The sequence below is a fragment of the Strix aluco genome, chromosome 4 (assembly GCF_031877795.1).
Source record: "Strix aluco isolate bStrAlu1 chromosome 4, bStrAlu1.hap1, whole genome shotgun sequence".
Lineage (NCBI taxonomy): Eukaryota > Metazoa > Chordata > Aves > Strigiformes > Strigidae > Strix > Strix aluco.
This window is the reverse complement of record NC_133934.1, coordinates 61,478,193-61,495,029: the sequence shown is the minus strand read 5'-3', so window position 1 is coordinate 61,495,029 and position 16,837 is coordinate 61,478,193. Positions and strand designations below refer to the sequence as shown.

The window sequence follows — 16,837 nt, the reverse complement described above, 5'->3', positions numbered from 1 at the left end:
CAGTGCCAGAACCACTCTGGGAGTTACAGCCTTATCCATAGGCCCTTCTACCTCCATGAGCAGAGAATCCAAGACATAACCTATCCATTACTTTTTTTTTTTTTTTAGTAATGAGGCTTTACTATATAGCCACTATCTGCTTCACAGTCTCACCATGCAAGAAGTATATCTAGCCTTTGCAATTTTTACCTGCCCTTTGCCTGCCCTCTCCTTTTTGCTGTTGTCCACAGACCACTGGAGTGCTGTATCATGTTCATCTCCAAAGGTTTACAGTTCTCAGTTGGTCATGAGTGAGGGGCACAAACCACATGTATGTACCTCACTTTCCTGACCAAGTCTCATCAAGCCTTTACTTTTGAGAACCCTTTTTCTCTGGCTGGCACACAACCCCTCTGTGGTGCCAAGGGCATGTGCTAAAACTCCTCCTCAGAACAGCCACACACGTCAACATGTGAGTATGTAGCTGCTAAGCAGATGTTCTTCATGGGCCTTTTATTGGCCTGGTTTAATTTACCACTCCTGTGTAGCATTCTGCAACTACCTGCTTGCCTTTCCTTACCTGTACCCAAACCAGCCATCTCTGGATATGGCTGTGGAGGTCACCTGTTCCTGCATCCAGAATAAACCATCAGTGTTTTACTGATCCAGCTAACTATGCTACAGGGCTGGTGACCTCCAGCATTAGATCTATGTACCTATAATTGTCATTTTAAGGCAGTGGCAAGTAACCAGAAGTACTTCTGAATGCTCTCTCTGTTGGAAAGCTGTGTCTTGAACAAATGGTTTCCTCTGTAAGGAAGCTGCACCTACTGATTTGATGGCCCAGACTGCTGAAAACTGTGTCTAGGGAGTTGTCAACATTGTTTGCAGCATTACTGTTAAAGCCACACCAAATTCAACTGTCTTTCAATGAGCCACACCATTTTGAAACAGAACTTTTGTGTTATTTTGAAAGGAAAGCAAGTGCCAGGTAGGATAAATTTTTGATTGAAAAAAATCAGTAATTTAACTGAGTGTAAATAAAAATGGCAAAGCAAACCTTTGTTCCCAAAGCTCATAGATAAGATGCAGAGGAAAAGAAAGACTAAGGCATAGCAAGGAAAGTAAAATAGCAGGAAACAAAACTTACGCCAATTATGCTCAAATGAAGCAAAAGTTCAGAGTAAACAAAAGAAAAAGATCATGATGAAACAGCAGTGCAACAATAAAATATAATGAGAGGGAACAAAATGATGAATGAAATCCAGAAGCAAAAAACATAGCATTTCTTTCACTAGTATCACTATGACTTTTACTGGCTTCCCACAAAAAAAATATAATTTTAACTTTCATGAAAAGGATGTATCTTTACAAATAAATATCTCCTCCAAGAAAATGCAGCCAGCTCTAGTTCTCTCCTGCCTTTTTAATACAAATATTGTGAAGATGAGCAAAATATATAGATCTTTGTGTTTTCTCCACTTGGCCAATATTTCTAGTTCATAAAACTGGACAGCAATTGACCATTGCTGAACAGGAACAAACATTCAGCAGCACAGCAGGAGTGCCTCCTGCACAACAGTCTTCCTTCTGACAGGGAGTAAAGTTTAATCTCTGACTAGGTTAGTCATATGATCTCACATGGGGGCCATCTATTGATTTTGGAGGACTTAAGGTTGCATACCAAAAACTTTTTAAAACCTAGGTCAGTTTTGTGCTCTACTTATACATACATGGTGGCGTATACCGTGGATGGTTGATGTAGTATGCAATCCAGGAAGTGAATCCCCAGTAAAAGGCACAGCCCTGGAACAGACAAAAGATACTTTTTTGTTGTTTGAAAGGGCAATAAGCAAGTACAAACCATAACTTTATAAATATAAATTCTGGTAAGTGTAAAACCCAGATGACCACTGAAAGACTTTACAGTGGCTTCTTGAATCACAGAATATAGATCTTTTTAAAATGCTATGAAGCCAAGGACACACACTCTAGATTTTTTGGATTGTGTTGAATGTATTTTATGTCTGTTGTAGGAACTAGCATTTATTTTCTCCTTATTTGATTCTACTGCTGAAGGACACATTTCTCTGAGTTGTACTATTAAAAGTCTAGGGCTGGTTAACACAGCTGAGCTGTTACTATTCCTTGAACTCAGCATTTCCAAGCAAGATAGAGCTAGCCAAACAGAATGCTAAACCAGCCAAGAAAATAAAGAGTAAAACTGGTTTAACGCTGGCAAAAAAAAAAGGCGCACAGTTCCTATAAAGATATTTGAACTACACACTGCATCTGTGCCCATGGCTTCAGCCCCACTTCATCCTCTTGTTTAAGAGAGGCACCCCAGCTGCCTTTGCTTGGTGACTGAAGCCATGGGCTTGGGAAAGCCCAAGCAGAGATAATGTGATCATGTTCTTGCCATGTGCAGGGGTCACTGCTCCCATGCTTTGTACAAGGGAAAAACAAAACCCACCAGCCAAACAACCAAAGACACCCTGGAGACTGGATAAAGCCTTTCTACGTGTCTAGGTTAAGGGTCCCATGCTCAGTACCTTCTCGGGAAGAGCAGTGTGCTGGGACTGGCTACAGCTCTATCCCATAAGTAGGGCTGCTAATCAGGCTTTCTCTTTTTAATCTTTTTGTGCAATTCCACTGTGGTACATGTACCCAAACATAAGGGGACAACAGTAACTGTGCCTCTTTAACTCCCACATGCATGAATCACTTTGGAAGTGGCACTCTGGTTCCAAAGTTTATATTCCTTTTTTTTTTTTTTAACGACTGCATATTGTAAAGCAACATCTCTGGCTGTGCATCTCATTACCTCCTTTCTCACTGGAATCCAGTCGAGCCCACTGTCATGGTTATACCTTTATCTCCTTCACTAAAACCTTAAATGTCTTGCAAAACTTTTAAAGGCAGGGTCTTTATACTGAATGGGATGGTGTATGGGGTGATACAAAATAACAGAGACAGAGTACATGAAATAAAACAAAGGAGAGCCTATGAGTAATGACACACACTTGAAATTCAGGAGGCTTTTGGGGACAGAATACTTTAGGCCAGCTCAGTATCTTTCTTCCTGAGGCCTCCACCTATAGAAGGAGAATGGGGTTTTTTTCTACTTGTAATTTGATTTTAGCTTCTTAATGCAAGGTCTTTCTCTTGCTTTATATTTATATTGCACTGAGGATAAGTAGTGTGATTTCTGTCAGCATTGCTAGATGTTGCTGCAGCATATCTCATAATAAAATAGCATTCAGTCTGAAAAATATCCTGGACATGACAATCAGCCCTTTGGGTGGATGAGTTAAAGTGGACATTGACATGCAGGAGCTAAAATGGACATTGGTTTCAGTTCATGGCCTTGGGGAGATGGCCCTGAAATTCTTCCTATATTTGTATTTTGACTAATCATAACTCCTGGAGCAGAAAATAAATTATTTTTTATTTTCCTATCTTCTTCCAAGGACTGCTTTGATATGGGGATATTCTCTCTTCCATAAAATGATAAACATATTGTCACCTTTATCATATTTTTCAGAGGAGTGTGCCCTCCTGAAAACTTGTGAACAAATAATGTCTCCAGAAGATGTCTGATGTAGTGTAAGCAATGGCAGAAGCAGGCCAAGCTGGAAGGAAAAAAAAAAGGGAAATTAAGGTAAGTGAAAGATTGCTTTTTATTACTACACATTTTAATGTCACAAAAGGAATAAGGACTAATATTCCAAAACTGCAGAGTCACACTGAAATCGTGGGATTTAAGATATTGTCTTAATTGAAGCATCTGGAACCAAAGATTAATGGAATCATTTTCAGTGTTATACGAAGATGCTTTCATCTTGCAGGGAAGCAACTTATTTTTACTAGCCTTGAATTAAAAAGAGTTCCTCACGCTCTGAATGTGATACATAGCCCTGCCAAGACATTAAAACAGGACAGCTGTGTATACAAGCAAGCGTCTGCTGTGCTTTTCCAAAAGATGTCTCCCACGTTTCAAGGCCACCTTAATGCTCCTGTAGGATGTGTCTGATATTTAAAAACATTTGGAATATCTTCTGAATGGTTTCCTTGTCCTTTGCCAACTCAAGTAGCTGCATGGAGGTAGTTTGTATTTCATTTCCTTGTGGACGCGAAATGAGATTTTGTTGCAAAGTTAATCCATTCTGATGGCTTTTTTGTTGCCCGCTACAAAGAAATGAGGTAATTGTTGTAGAAATTATTATACTGATTCTCTTTTGAGGAAGATTATGAAACAATAACAGGCGTTGCTGATTTGCTTCCGAGAATGAGCTGCAGCTCATAGAGATTGAGTTTCAAAAACAAATGTCAAGAGTGATTCCTGGTGGCATTTTATCTTGGTTACATTTACCGTACTACCAGAGCCTGTCTCACTGCAAACCAATTATAAGACATAAATGAAAAGTGGTTTTCAGCATGTGAAATCTCAAATACTTTTATTATGCATCTTGTATGGTAGCCAGAGTCAAAGATTAAACAATTTCAAAGTAATTAAACCAGAGAAGGTTGAGCTAAGAAAATTTCAAACAATTAATGACTTATCCAAAGTCTGGAGCAAACTTTCAGCATTGCTGGGAATTTTAAAATTAATTTGGCTTAGGATGGGGACCTCAGACGAACGTGTTAAGGAGTGGTCACTGGAAGAATTCTGCACACCCCTTGTCCACTTAAAAGAAGGTAAAGGTATTGCTGGCTCTTCCATGCTACCAGAAATTCTCTCCTTTTAAGTGTATGAGAAAGAGAAGGAAGGCAAGCATCTTCCAGCTCTGGACTTGAATTCAACTATCCTGTGTTCTCATTCCCAGGTCCACTAACCCCCTTAATGTCTCTCCAAGTCTCTGTTCCTCCATCTGTAAATGGTACTGTTACTCACTGTGTTTCTCTGCTGTATACCAGCTTCCTTGGTTCTGCAATCATAGTGTGGAAAAAGTGCTGTGGGAAAGCTGTACAGTTCCTTGGGGCTCTTAGTTCCCTGTGTGCCCTTCCACTTCCAGTGCTCCAACTTACGTAGCCGACAGGCTTTCCTTGATCACATTCCACCCCTTTGCCAGGCACTAATCCCCCAGAACAGGGACAATCACACTGAAGAGAAGTAAGTTCCTTAAGTGTGAAAGTTCCCAGCCTGCCTGGTGCATTAACTGCCATCCAGTGGAGGGGTATGGTTGGTGGCAGTTAACGTGTATAGCTGCTTGCCACTTTTTTGTCTATAACAGTTCTTAATCCCTCCCATTGATCAGGTCTGTTTTGTTTCTTTCAGAGTCCTTCAAAATGGCTTGAGAACAGCAGGGGCTGTCGAAGGTTGTAAAAAGCTATCTTGGTTGGTTGTCCTCTCTTCATTGCTTTTTGGCATGCTCTTGAGTTCTAGCAGACTAAGCAGGTAGCATTTCCCTGTGGTCAGCTGCTATGTATTATATCGGAGCTGTTTAATTTTCCTTGTTAGCATTATTGGTCCAGTAATGGAGAAAAACAAAGCTATCTGGTTCATGTTTATATATGAGCTCCTCTGATTTGTTTCTGTACAGCTAGATACAGCCTCTGCTCTTCATTGTTCTACAACAGTAGCTGAGCTCTTATTTTTGTGTTTTATTTCTTAAAAGTCTTTCATAACTCAAATATGTTGCATATGGCTCTGGGGAACAATCACAATTTGAAGACATTTATTTCAAAAATCAGATTACCAGTTCTGAGTTCCTACGGTGCTTCTTCTGAGTTTCTCAGTTGTTCTTGACCAGAGTCATGACATGCAGACCTCTTGAAATTCCTCTTTGCTGTGCCTAGGTGAAAGCCAATGTGGGAGTAGTTATCTTCTGTGCTGGATGCTCATCTTATGAGTGGGAATGCACTGTAAAGAGACTGGGAGTAGGACACCTGAAGTCTTGTCCTCTCTTCTCTGTCTTCTTTGTCAGGCATGATTTTGGATTACTACCCACTGTGTTTACTATTTCACCTTCTGTTCAGGCTGTGTGTCTAGAGTGCAGATGATTTGGGGAAAATACTACATCTCCCATTGTGACCAGGTACAGTGACCATTGCAACTGGTATCCCACTTTTGGTCGGGCTTATGAGTGCTGCTAAAATGCCAAACCGCTATTGATAAGAACAGCCTGAAACTCCCACTGACTCTGAGACCAGGCATGCAGTCTCACACCTCCTGTAACCTCCTCAGTCCTGGAAATGCAGTCTCCATCCCTCTTGCTCCCTGTCCTCCAGGAAAATAGTTCACACAAGTGTCACTTACTGAACCACTGGGTGACGGAAGTTCTTCATACTTTCCACTTGATCATAAATAGTTGAGAGGCGAATGTAAAAGAGTAGATATATTAGAAGAGGCCCAGTGTATTCTGTTAGAAAAAACTAGAAATGAAAAAGAAAATAGCTGTATCAGAGTAGGAAATTGTACCAATAAAGGCATGAGAAAAAGAATACCCCTATCCACAAAACCTATTCAACCTTCAAATGTCATTTTGGTTTCATTTTAAGGACTTAAATGACACATAGTTTTTTTTCTGCTGTCTCTTTAGCAAAGGAGTAAAATCCATCTAAGAAATGAGAGAGAGGTTTCTGTGCAGAACATTAACCCAGTCAGGAATGCTTCATGGAAAGTGGTCAAAATCACAGTTATCTCCTCTTTATACTTTTGGCTGTGCCACCAGATGCCTATTTGGAATCTAAATAGCACTGAAAATCAAGGCCCAAAAGCTGAAGGCAGCTTGCTTTCTGCCAGTGTTTTTTGCAATTAAGTGATACATCAGTCAAAACCCAACCAGGCATGACAGAAACAAACATAGCTTTGAATCCTGTAAGCTTTGAATCATCTGGAAGGGAGGGATCATTGCTTGAAATTTGGTGGTGAGTGGAAGAGCAGGGACCTGCCTGCCTGCCTGGTGTATGGTGCTTTGAGCCTTTGTTCAGTGACTGAATGGGACTTCTCCCCATGCAAGCAGCAGCAGAAGTAGCCTGTGGTGGGCAGACTGGACCAGTAAGTTACCCTGTAAAGCAGAAAGAAATAATTTCATCTCCTCACTGTCACCCCTACTAGCCACAGACAGGACGTATGGGGCCAAGGAGAGAAGGCAGAGTTTTATGAGCCACCCTCAGTTTTACATTCTGGCTTTGGTTTGGTACAGCCTGTATCACCTTTTGTAAGGGCACACTCTTAAGCTGCAAACAGCTGGAGGAAGTCAAATGTGATTAGAGTGATGTGAGGTCTGGATTTGATCATCTGTCCCCACTGGAATGAATCTCAGAAATGGGGCAGTCCTATATGTTTACAAGGACCAGCAACTAGCAAATCATAACTCAAGTGCATGGTATTGCTTAAGGGATAAAGATTCATAACTAATGGGCAGTTTAGCTTTTAAGGTGGCATTTGCACTGCTGTAGGATTGTAATGGATATACCTGTGGCTTAAGGAAGCAACAATGAATTTAGACTACCTCTCTCAAAAGTAATATTTGTCAGGCAGTCTGACCCCCAGCAGGCTGTTCTTCTAATTGCCCTTCAGAAGAGCTTTGAAACAGAAAAGTTTTCCTGCAGAAATATTCTGCAATTAGGTTTCCTTCATTTGGGACCCCAATACCATTTCTTTTCCTCTATTACAGGGGGAAACTTTTTGAAACTTCAGCCGTTCATAGCAGGACTGTCTCCAAAAGTAACAGACTTAACTGTTCTCTACCAGGGAAATGTCAAATTCTGTTTTGTTCCACGTGGCACCATGATTTCTGTGCTCCATTTAGACTCTGCATGATCCCAAGAGTGGCTCTGTGTGTGTGTATGAGAACATTTAATCAAGGACTGTCTAAGAGCCCACATTGTTGTGGAACACACCACAGCCAAGGGCTTATTAGAGTTTTGTCCTGATAGCAGTTGTATGGGTCTATTCCTAACTGTGAGCCTACTGTGTTAGGTACTCTAGAAACTCTATAAGAGATGGCCTCTGCTATTAAAGCCTAATACACTAAATATAGACAATGGTGGTGTAGGAGACAGAGGGGCAGATAATACAGTCTGGGCAGGTCAGTGTAAGAGCTTGGAATGACCTGCTTTCTTCAGTGCAGCTTTTCCTCTCATCCATGAGTTGCACCACAAAATACACCCATAACTGCCAGCTTTTATCATTTGTTTGGCATGAGCATAGTACAAAGCTGCCAAGAAAAGTCTGGCAGGACTTAGCACCAAGTTGTGGTTACTTATTACTGCACCAAGTGTGCTCCCCTTACCCCCTGGCTGATTTCAGATGCTGAAAGGAGAAGGAAAGCTTCAGAATTTAGTGAAAAAATCCAGTCTCTATTTAACAGTCAAAGCTACCATCCATGTGATACCTGAAGTCCTGTGATTGTGTGAGGAAGTGTTTTTGATGTAGGAGGTGAGATGCAGAGCCTCCCATCAGAGCAATTCAGAGAAGCAGCTGAGAGCACCAACAGCAGCTCTTGGGTTTGTGAAGGTGAGTAGCATCAGCGGCCTCAGGGTGCTTTGCAGGCTGGGGACAAGGTCCCATCTTATCTGTGTGTCAGTCACACCCAACACAAAGTGTTAATCGCCCATGCGGAGGCAGGCTGTCCATGGTCAGCTGTAAGATTTGCAATCAAAGTAGGTATTGTCTGGCAGGCAGGACTGTATTTGCCTTTGTCACACTGCATCACACTGCTGGAACATAGTTAAGATCAGCAGCATTCTGTTTTAGAGAATGAAGTTCAATTTGCTGTAGTGTTTTGGGGTTTTTTTTTACATTTTGGGCAAGTTTCAGTCTGTTTCCCTCAGTTGCATCTCCCATGCTGCAACCTCTGCTCTCCTTCTCTGGCCCACTGATTTTAAATTAATCAGAAATGAAAAGTGAGTTCCAGAAAGGCAGGCAGAGAAACTCTGCTAGAAATCCCACGAGTTCAAGCAGGTAGAAGGGAAAGTCTTAAATTAACACAAAATTACAATCAGTTCTAACCATTGGCAATCAAAGGCAATCACCATTCTTTTACTATTGATTCTCAATAAATATATGCAATTAAGCCTACCTAGTAACTTCATACTCATCCTCTAGCTGACTAATTGCTGGGCTTGGGGAATTATTAGTTGTGTTACGGATCAGTTCAACCTATCATTTTTACAGATACTCAAAAAACCTACAAAATTACTAAGATGCTAGTGCCTGCTGACATATCCTGCAAAAATAATAATCAAATTTTAAACAAAACCCTGAAAATAACAACATCGTAGCTTGCAGTTTCTGGACAAAAGAAATACCATTTTGTAAAAAACAAAAAAATTATCATTTAAAACACAGAGCATTTTTCTTCTGTAGAAATGTAAAAAACATCTGGTATTTAGAAGGTAATTACTTTTTCTTTACCATCTTGTGAGCCCGCCTAGATTATTTTGATGTATTTGGTGCATCCAAGTATGGTGGTCCATAGTAAACACAAAAATCTTTTCCTGGAGGAGCATTACATCTCTATTACAATGTGCATAGTTCAACAGAATTTAACTGTTGAGCTCATCATTAACTCCCTGAAGAATGAAAACAGGAGAATGCCCCTTTTTTCCACATCTGTACACTCTATTTCATCTCTTGCACAGTGTCCAGTTCTCTTACATTCCTTCTTCCCTCTCCAGTGTCTGGCATTATATACTCTATATATCTCTTATTCTCAGTGGCATAGAGAAAGTCCTGTTCTTGAATCAAACCTCTCCCAGGCATGAGCTCCATACAGGGCGCTAAACTCAAGCTTCTATAACAGTTTCAATTATCAGGTCCTTGGGGACTTGATTCAGTAATACCTAAACTAGAAACATCTAATACATAAACAACAGAATGGAGATCTGAAATACCTCTGAAAAAGAGAGCTAAGGTAGGAGTCTCCATCATTCAAGAGATGATGAGACAAATGAAAAAACGATACAGGACAGCTAACTCACAAACCAGCAAGGCATCTCATCTTGCATGCGCCAGATTGTACCTGCTTTTTTTTATCTCTGTTCAGATGATCATGCCAGTAACACCTTGCTGAACTGAGTGACAACCAGGTCAGGAATTATATTGCTAGATTTTATGAGGCAGAGGGTATATTTAGGGAGATATGAATGCACCAGAGGTGAAAGGAACTCTTCAAAGTTATTTGAGGGAATGTGAGGTGAATTTTCTGGCTGGTAGAGGCAGATGGCATAGTGCCTGACACCATCCCAACAGGTCTACTACAGGGAATGGAAAGGTTTTTGACATGAGTTAATAGTACCATGTGTACTGGTTGGGAAAAGGAAGCTATAAACAGAGGGGGTGGAGTGGAAGGAGTCTGAAAAAGTTCAACAGAATCTTTATAAACGAACAGCCCATGGATTAGCAATCTTCATATGAGGGCATCAGCTGATTCCTCTCTGTAATGTTTATGACATGCCCTTTCTGTAATACTGCACAACACAACCTATCTCGTATCATGTTGCCTTTTGGCATAATCTCACATTATCTCACTTACAACAAGCTGCAGAGCAGAGCTGAGGAAAGGCCGTACAGCCTTTTCCATACTGATCCCTTCCTGCAGCTCTTTCCATGCCATGTAGGGGCAGTTTCCCAGTTCATCGGTGCTGGTCATGATGTTTTCTCTGTCACTGCCAACGGGATGTCAGGGTTCAAGCAGGGAAAGTAGAGGGCATGGTATGAGGATAATACCTGCAGCCAGGACAATGACTTTGGGTCATTGCCTGAAGCTCTCAGCACAGCAGGAGATACAAAATAGCTCAAGCACGTCCTGGGTAACTTTGATGGAAAAGCAGCTGCAGTATATAAATTATCTAACGGACAGAGCTCGGTTTCTCTGATAAATGGGAGACAAAGGCACTAGCTGCAGGTCTGAGCCAGGGTCAGGCTGAGGCAGTACGTACTGCACAAAGAGGAGGATCTATTCATAACAGACAGACCATTACCATGAGTGTACAGAGTACAGCTGGGATTTCTGAGAAACCCAAGAGAAACAGGTGGTTGAACCCCACTCAATTCCCCATATGACGTTAAACTTAGCATCTAACTACCTTAGACTCCTTTTACAATTCCAGCCCTAAGTACTCTTGAGCTAATGATCATTAAGAAACATTATTAATTTCTGGACTAATTTCTACTTCATATGCTTTGCTACCTCATTAAAGGCCATATAGTTATCTGGGGATGATAATGGCATAATTTTAGCAGCATCTCTAAATCTTCACCTTTTAAAAATTTCTGTATTTTGATGTTTGCAAAAATCCACAGCAGCAGCAGTTTTGCATCAGGTAGTACAATTCTTAAGGATTGCTTGAATATTCAATAATTTGAGTTCCAGTTCTCATGGAACTGGCTAATCCCTCCTACAAAACTTAAATAGCACATACAGAGGCACCTGAAACTTCCCTTGTCTGGGCAGATTTTGCAGTGACTCGTGTCTAAGAGTATTTCAGGCTGCAGCTCAATATTTACTGTAAATATCCAAGATAGGGATGGATTTGCTGTAGGATTTTACAGGCAAATTGCAGCTGACTCAGGCCAGCTTCAGGAACTCTGAGGTAAACAGTGATGGATGCTGTTAGTCCCCGAGCCAGGCCTGTGCTCTCTCTGAAAGAAAAGGGAGTTGAAATCCCAGCTCCCTCCTGTCTCTTCTCCTAGTAGTGAGCTGTCTGAACCCACTGGTTTGGCATTAGACTACTTCATACTCTGGTCAAGATTCTTCCCTGAGAGCACAAACCTTTGCATGTTTCTTACTCAAAATAGAAAATTACTGCAAATTAACAAATGCTCTTATACACACACGTCTATGCGTGTTCTATATGTTTGTACCTATACATATTCAGCAAAGCACTCAAGTTCTGTTTGTAACCAAACATCAATGTGAGTTCAGATTTGCTGCCAAATCTTTACAGGGCTTTGACAGTATAATTTTAAAATGTATATTTATCATCTGCTATGTAGATACCTAAATAAAATAGTGCTTTTTAAACATCTGGCTATTACTAATAACCTCAACTGGCTTTTCCATAGTGCTTTTCATCTAGAAGTCTCAAAGCACTTTGCAAAGAGGAAAACACTGTTATTTTCTTGCTGTAGATCTGGAAACTGAGATACAGAGAAATTCAGTAACTTGTCAAGGTCACCAGACAAGGTGGGCAAAGAATGACAAAGGGGCACTTGGTCTTCTCAAATACTGCTTCACTCTCTGGTTCACTCTCCTCTTTGTGCTCTTCTTACCCCCAGTATGGGGTTGAGCAAAACTTCCCCATGCAAAATATTTTTGCCAGGCTTACTCATTTTAGAGGGACTAAAACTTCTCAAATTTGCATAGATTGACAAATTGTCAACGTCCCTAGTTACTCTGCATACAAATAGAAAAGTGTCTACATTTATCAGCAGCATACATCAAATAGCTTTTTGTTCCTTAAGTAGCAGGAAGGGTTTAAGCATAAAGTTTTGTATAACTGAAAGAAACAGCTTGTTCTGTTTATGCTTACTGAATTCCTTCTACCTTCTTTTTGCATTTGAAGCAGTAAAAACTCAAGGGTGTTACTATAAACACTTATGCACAGGTTCTTCAGCCTGTATTGTGCTCAACAGCAACTAAATGTTCATCCCTCAGAATTAATTTTCCTTCTAGCTCCCTAGCTCCCAATCTGAAAAATTGACACGCTGGCATGGTTCATTGTGAGCTTGTGGCATTTGTTGCTGAGACCAAGAGAAATTATTGCAGCACTGTTTGCCCTATTAGAAGCAGCATTTGAGGAATCCCAATCAGCCAGCTGGGCAGTTTCAGAGGTCTCCTCTTCCCTTATCAGTTGACTTCATGCTGCCACTGGACAGGAACAAAAAGCCAAAAGTATATGTGGCCCAAGGAAAGGCACAAATAATATAAAACCATGGCAAGAAAACAAGCAAATGCAAGCTGTTCTCTTCTGATAACCCTGGAGGTTGAAAATTATTAGACTTAATTAAATGAAAAATAAGACCAATCTTGTGTGTGTAATTTGCCTTTGTAAAAGGTTACAATGTTTTTAAAGTTCGTAGCATTTGACTGGCATCAGCTTGACTTGGCCAGCTGTACCAAGGTAGAGCAACACTTACTGTGTGTTCAAGCGGAAACTTCTGCCAAGTACAAACTATTAGCTGTAAAATAGAGCTGCTTTGCATTACAAATAATTGTAGTTGGAAAAGGTGCTATAGAGGAAATAGTGACTTCTTTTTTTTCCTAGACATCATCTTCCATGATCAAATTATCTATTGATCCAAGAGGTTTAGCAATGAAAAACCATTTGGGAATTTCTCTCTCTTTGGCACTTTGCTCTAGCCGTTCTTAAGCCATGAACAGACTTACACAGAATCACACATTCTGTTTATTTGGAACTGCTGCCAGGTTTTCCAGGTACCCACAATCCTCTGAAAGCGTTATTCAGTTTGTAGGGTCCTGTCCCACAACTAACTGTGTTTGAATTGGCCACAAAATATATAAGCTCTGATATGTATCTGCTGAGAAATATATTCAGTGACATTCTCCACTGATACATCCTACAGATCCTCAGCTCTCTCTCTTACCTTGATCTCAAATTCTTTCCTTAGAAATGATCATATGAATTTTCTTACATTTATCTTCTTCACACTGGCCCACTAGTTTGCTAGGATTCCCAGACTTCCCACTCCTTCAGATTCACAGAATCACACAGAATCACAGAATCAACTAGGTTGGAAAGGACCTTGAAGATCATCTAGTCCAACCATTAACCTAGCACTGCCAGTTCCCATCTACACCATATCACCCAGCGCTATATCGACCCTACTCTTAAACACCTCCAGGGATGGGGATTCCACCACCTCCCTGGGCAATCTATTCCACTGCCTAATAACCCGTTCTGTAAAGAAATACTTCCTGACATCTAGTCTAAACCTTCCCTGGCGCAACTTGAGGCCATGCCCTCTTGTCCTATCGCTTGTTACTTGGTTAAAGAGACTCATCCCCAGCTCTCTGCAACCTCCTTTCAGGTAGTTGTAGAGGGCGATGAGGTCTCCCCTCAGCCTCCTCTTCTCCAGACTAAACAACCCCAGTTCCCTCAGCCGCTCCTCGTACGACATGTGCTCCAGACCCTTCACCAGCTTCGTTGCCCTTCTCTGGACACGCTCGAGTAATTCAATGTCCTTTTTGTAGTGAGGGGCCCAAAACTGAACACAGGAATCGAGGTGCGGCCTCACCAGTGCCGAGTACAGGGGTAAGATCACTTCCCTGTCTCTGCTGGCCACGCTATTTCTGATGCAAGCCAGGATGCCATTGGCCTTCTTGGCCACCTGGGCACACTGCTGGCTCATGTTCAGCCGGCTGTCAATCAACACCCCCAGGTCCCTCTCTGACTGGCAGCTCTCCAGCCACTCCTCCCCAAGCCTGTAGCGCTGCTGGGATCCTCAGATCCTGTCTTTTTTCTTCTATTATAATTGTTTGTACTTTTGCATCCTATTGAGAGGTTATAAACCTTTATTGAATTGCTTTCTTCCATTCCCAGATTAGGGAAAACATCTTAAATTGTTCCCTACGGGAAACCCAAAGCTGACCTCAGTATAGAGAAGGTGGAGAAAATGAGTCTGCAGCAGTGTGACTGCCTCTTTTTCAAACCCATCAATGCTCATAAATTGCTCTGTATCACATTAATCCCACAGAATTCATGGGCCTGTTCCATATTTACAGGACTGAGTGAGCTCTGCCAGTGACAGTCAGAGCAAACTGCTTCTCCCCTATTCGCCACCAACCCACACCCACAGGACAGAAAAACTTCAGTATATATGCACTGTGCGAGTAAGAGGAGAGAACCACGCTGACCGAAACACTGCCTTCCCCCCCGAGAGAACGGGTGCACCTCCTTATTCAGCACAGCATGTGCTTCCCCACTGTGTACACCTGCTATACATAAGCACAAAGCTTCAAACACAGATCTCTTGGCTTCTTGTTAATTTTCCACAATGTCTAACTCTGTGATAATTTTGCTTGCCAGCCAGAAGGGAACAGACCAATTAGTGAAAGCACGGCTTTTCAGATTTCAAATATGTTCTCGAGCTTAAATAAGTATTAGTCTCTACATTTCTAAATTGAGCAGAATCTTTTTTTCATTGGAAAATTTGAAATGGAGCAGTTCTGCTGCCAGCCTCAGTATTTTAAGGTTCTCAGAAGTCAAAGTATTCAAGCAATCCCTAATTTTAAATCACAGTTACAAAAAATATTTACTGAAGTACTGTGTTTCAGGGTTAATCTTATGAAATTCACAGATTTAGAGGTAAAATATATTTTTCACAGTTCTGTGCTGTTTTCTCAGTTCTATTTTGATCCTTCTGGTAGCCTGCCCGGGTAGCAAGTAGACAACAGAAGTTGATAAATCAGGAATTGCAATCACTGCTCAAATGAGGAAAGCTTTAATGGAAGTCTGAATCTGAGCAGGAAGAATGGTTTTCTGCTTTGACTACAGTAGCAGTACATTCTTAGCAGTAGAATGCCAGCCATGTTTCAAAAAGTCACATGCCGCATTGCAGTATGTAAAAAGAGGTCTCTGTCAAACATGCTTAGGCCCAAAATTGAACAGAGATTAAAAATAAAACCCATCACTCCAGTGGTGGGAATTTAAAACACCCCTGGGGGTACAATCTTTGCAGGAGGCATATAGAAAAGATCTGTAAACTCAGCTTCCATTAGTATCTCTGCAGCATCAGTCAGCAAACCTCAACTATCCCCTCCAGGTAGGGTAAAGGAATTGGTAAATCTTGTGCAGAAGTAAATTATGTGCTTCAGATAATATTTGTTTTATAAAAAGAAGGCAGAGTGAAGAGTGAGTTCTAAAAAAATCCATGATACTAAGAAACAGGTTTTGTTTTCTCCCTGAATTGCTGTCTGGAAATGAGCCTTGAGGGCGTCCTTTCTTCTAAAAGAGCCAGCTGAGGTTGTATTTCTACCCACATTATCCCAGGAAAGGGCCTCACTCTCAAAAGAGATTAGCAAGTAATTGCTCCAGTGGAGAACTGCAAATCCCTCACTCCAGTTTGTCCTCCCTCAGAGCAACCCAGCCTCTAGAACTTGTTGAAATCTGGTCAGACAATCTCAGAGCTATGGTAACCTGAGCCCAGGGGATGTCTGGCCTTTCACAGCCAAAACACCAAAAATATTTCGGTCATTGTGCAACCATGTTTTAAGAAGGCTGAGGATAAGAAGGAAACATCCTTCCTACAAAGTGGCAGCCTCTGACAGAGGGACTGAGTAGACAACAGGAGGCAACAAACTCTTGAGCCACCAAGGTGGAGTGCGACAAGGGCTGGAAATCAGAGAATGTGCATGCTCCAAAAGGGAAGCTGAAGTTTCTTAATTAAGAAATATGCTCCTAGAGACCCAAATTCTTTGACTGGGAACAGACAATAGCATCATCTTTTATTTTACAACATGCCTGGTGAGGGTATTGCTCCCAGGAGGTGGAGGTGGGTACCACTTTCCCCTTTTAAAAAACACAAGTCATTGTCTTGGTGTAAATCCCCACCATTGGGGGTCTTAGTGTTCTTGATCCTCAAGTGGACATCTCAAGTGTGATCTCCAATGAGGTGACAAAGCCCCAGAAGACTCACCTCTGTGTTTAGTTTTCCCCTAGACAGATCCATACCCAATGCATTGACCTCTGGAGCACCAACATATTTCCATGTGCTTCTATGTCTGTTTTTGGAGTCCAGTCCTGAATGTGGCTCTTTGTACCTCAGCTATCATTTTGCTGATGAGATAAGAATATTTATATTCTGTCCCTTGTTTATTTAAATGTCAACCCTTTAAATCAGAAGCATCCCTCACTGTGTGCATAAATCTGATAGAGCATCAAGGGG

At 41.3% G+C, this 16,837-nt stretch overlaps 1 protein-coding gene across 6 annotated transcripts in view; it reads right to left on the bottom strand.

Moving 5' to 3' along the window:
- Window positions 1–16,837, bottom strand: part of TECRL (trans-2,3-enoyl-CoA reductase like) — a 75,213-nt gene that overhangs the window by 18,675 nt on the left and 39,701 nt on the right. For 5 of the 6 annotated variants that reach the window (XM_074823316.1, XM_074823319.1, XM_074823318.1 and 2 more), the window contains 3 exons: window positions 6,239–6,354; window positions 3,506–3,611; window positions 1,713–1,785 (listed from right to left, as the gene is read on the bottom strand). In XM_074823316.1, coding sequence (XP_074679417.1) covers window positions 1,713–1,785; window positions 3,506–3,611; window positions 6,239–6,354 — 295 coding nt within the window. The remainder of the gene's footprint in view (window positions 1–1,712; window positions 1,786–3,505; window positions 3,612–6,238; window positions 6,355–16,837) is intronic. The other variant, XM_074823315.1, reaches the window with a different exon arrangement.